Source organism: Corapipo altera, unplaced genomic scaffold (assembly GCF_003945725.1).
Source record: "Corapipo altera isolate COAL_440 unplaced genomic scaffold, ASM394572v1 48763, whole genome shotgun sequence".
NCBI lineage: Eukaryota > Metazoa > Chordata > Aves > Passeriformes > Pipridae > Corapipo > Corapipo altera.
The window spans coordinates 563-1,979 of NW_020889719.1; the positions used below are offsets into that span (position 1 = coordinate 563).

At 66.1% G+C, this 1,417-nt stretch overlaps 1 protein-coding gene across 1 annotated transcript in view; it reads right to left on the reverse strand.

Annotated features, from left to right (window-relative positions):
- Window positions 1-1,379, reverse strand: part of LOC113942283 (voltage-dependent P/Q-type calcium channel subunit alpha-1A-like) — a gene marked incomplete at its 3' end in the record, with an annotated part of 1,678 nt that extends 299 nt beyond the window's left edge. The window contains exons 1-2 of the mRNA XM_027633412.1: window positions 1,228-1,379; window positions 211-441 (exon numbers count right to left, since the gene is read on the reverse strand). Of these exons, the coding sequence (XP_027489213.1) occupies window positions 211-441; window positions 1,228-1,354 (358 nt within the window). The remainder of the gene's footprint in view (window positions 1-210; window positions 442-1,227) is intronic.
- Window positions 1,380-1,417: the final 38 nt, after the last annotated feature.

The window sequence follows — 1,417 nt, forward strand, 5'->3', positions numbered from 1 at the left end:
CCCATGAAATGGGAGGGGGGGGGGGTGTCCCACGAGCGACACATGAAGTTATGGTGGGACACGGGGGGGCCCGGGGGGACAGGGGGTGACCCAGGGTGGGACCCGGGGAGGGGGGGATGGGACAGAAGATGCCCCGGGGTGGGACAGGAGGCAGCTCCCATGGGGGAAAGGAGGGGCCCGGGAGGGGACAGGGAGGAGCCCGGGATGGGCCCGCGGGGGGGCAAAACCCCCCCGGGACGGGCCCGGGGCTCACATAGTAGAGGAGGTCGGTCCACCCTTCCATGGTGATGCACTGGAAGACGGTGAGCACGGCGAAGAGGATGTTGTCGAACTGGGTGATGCCGTAGTTGGGCCCTTCCCAATATTTCTTGCACTTGGTGCCGTTGGGGCAGATCCGCGCCGGCTCGTCCGTCCCGCACGGGACCTCCACCTTGATCTCAGCTGGGGGGGGAAGGGGGGGGGCACAGACGGCGGATCCCACCTGGCCGGACCCCCCCGTGTCCCTCCGGACCCCCCCACTCTGTCCCCAGGACCTCCCCCCCGTGCCCCCCCTCCCCGCAGGGCCGTTGGGGCAGATCCGGGACCTCCACGTGAATCTCGTCTGGGAGGGGGGCACAAGGGTGGGGTCTCACCTGGCTGAACCCCCCTCTGTCCCCGGGACACCCCCCCTCCCCGCCGCAGGGCGCTGACAGAAATAGCCGCGGCCAATTAACGGCCTCATCAAGGGAGAGCAGGAATTAGGACGTTCCAAATCCAGCGCCGGCCACGGGCCCGCGGAGATTTGGGGAGAGGGGGGAGGATCTGCCCCCCCCAGCCCCACTCCCAGCCCCATGGCAGGAGTCGAGCCCACCCCGGGGGGGGGAAACTCTTGCAGGGAGGGGGGCAGAGGGGGTTAGGGGGGAGATTTGGGAGGGGTTCATGGGGGGTTGAGGGGATTCAGGGTGGGTTAAGGGGGGTTCCAGAGGGTTGTGGGGTATGGGGGGTGCTGGAGGGGGTTTGGGAAGGGTTTGGGGAGGGTTTGGGGGCTTGGAGGGGGTTTGGGAGGATTTAAGGGGGTCTAGGGGTGTGCAGGGAATTTGGGGATGCCCATGTCGGTTTGCAGAGGGTTGTGGAGTTTCCAGGGAGTCAGGAATAGTTGTGGGGGATGTAGGAAATTTGAGGGGGTGCAGGGGATTGGGGGGGGCCCGGGGGGTTGGAGGGTGATTTGGGGGGAGGTGCAGCCCCCACCTGTGACCAGGTCGAAGCAGGTGGTGTGGAATTTGCCCATATAAAACTCTAATCCTATGATGGCGAAGATGAGGATCGCGAAGAAGAGGAGGAGCCCGATCTGCAGCAGTGGGATCATCGCCTTCATGATGGACTTCAGCACGACTTGTAAACCTGGGGCAGGCGGGGCTGAGCGGCCACGGCCCCCCCC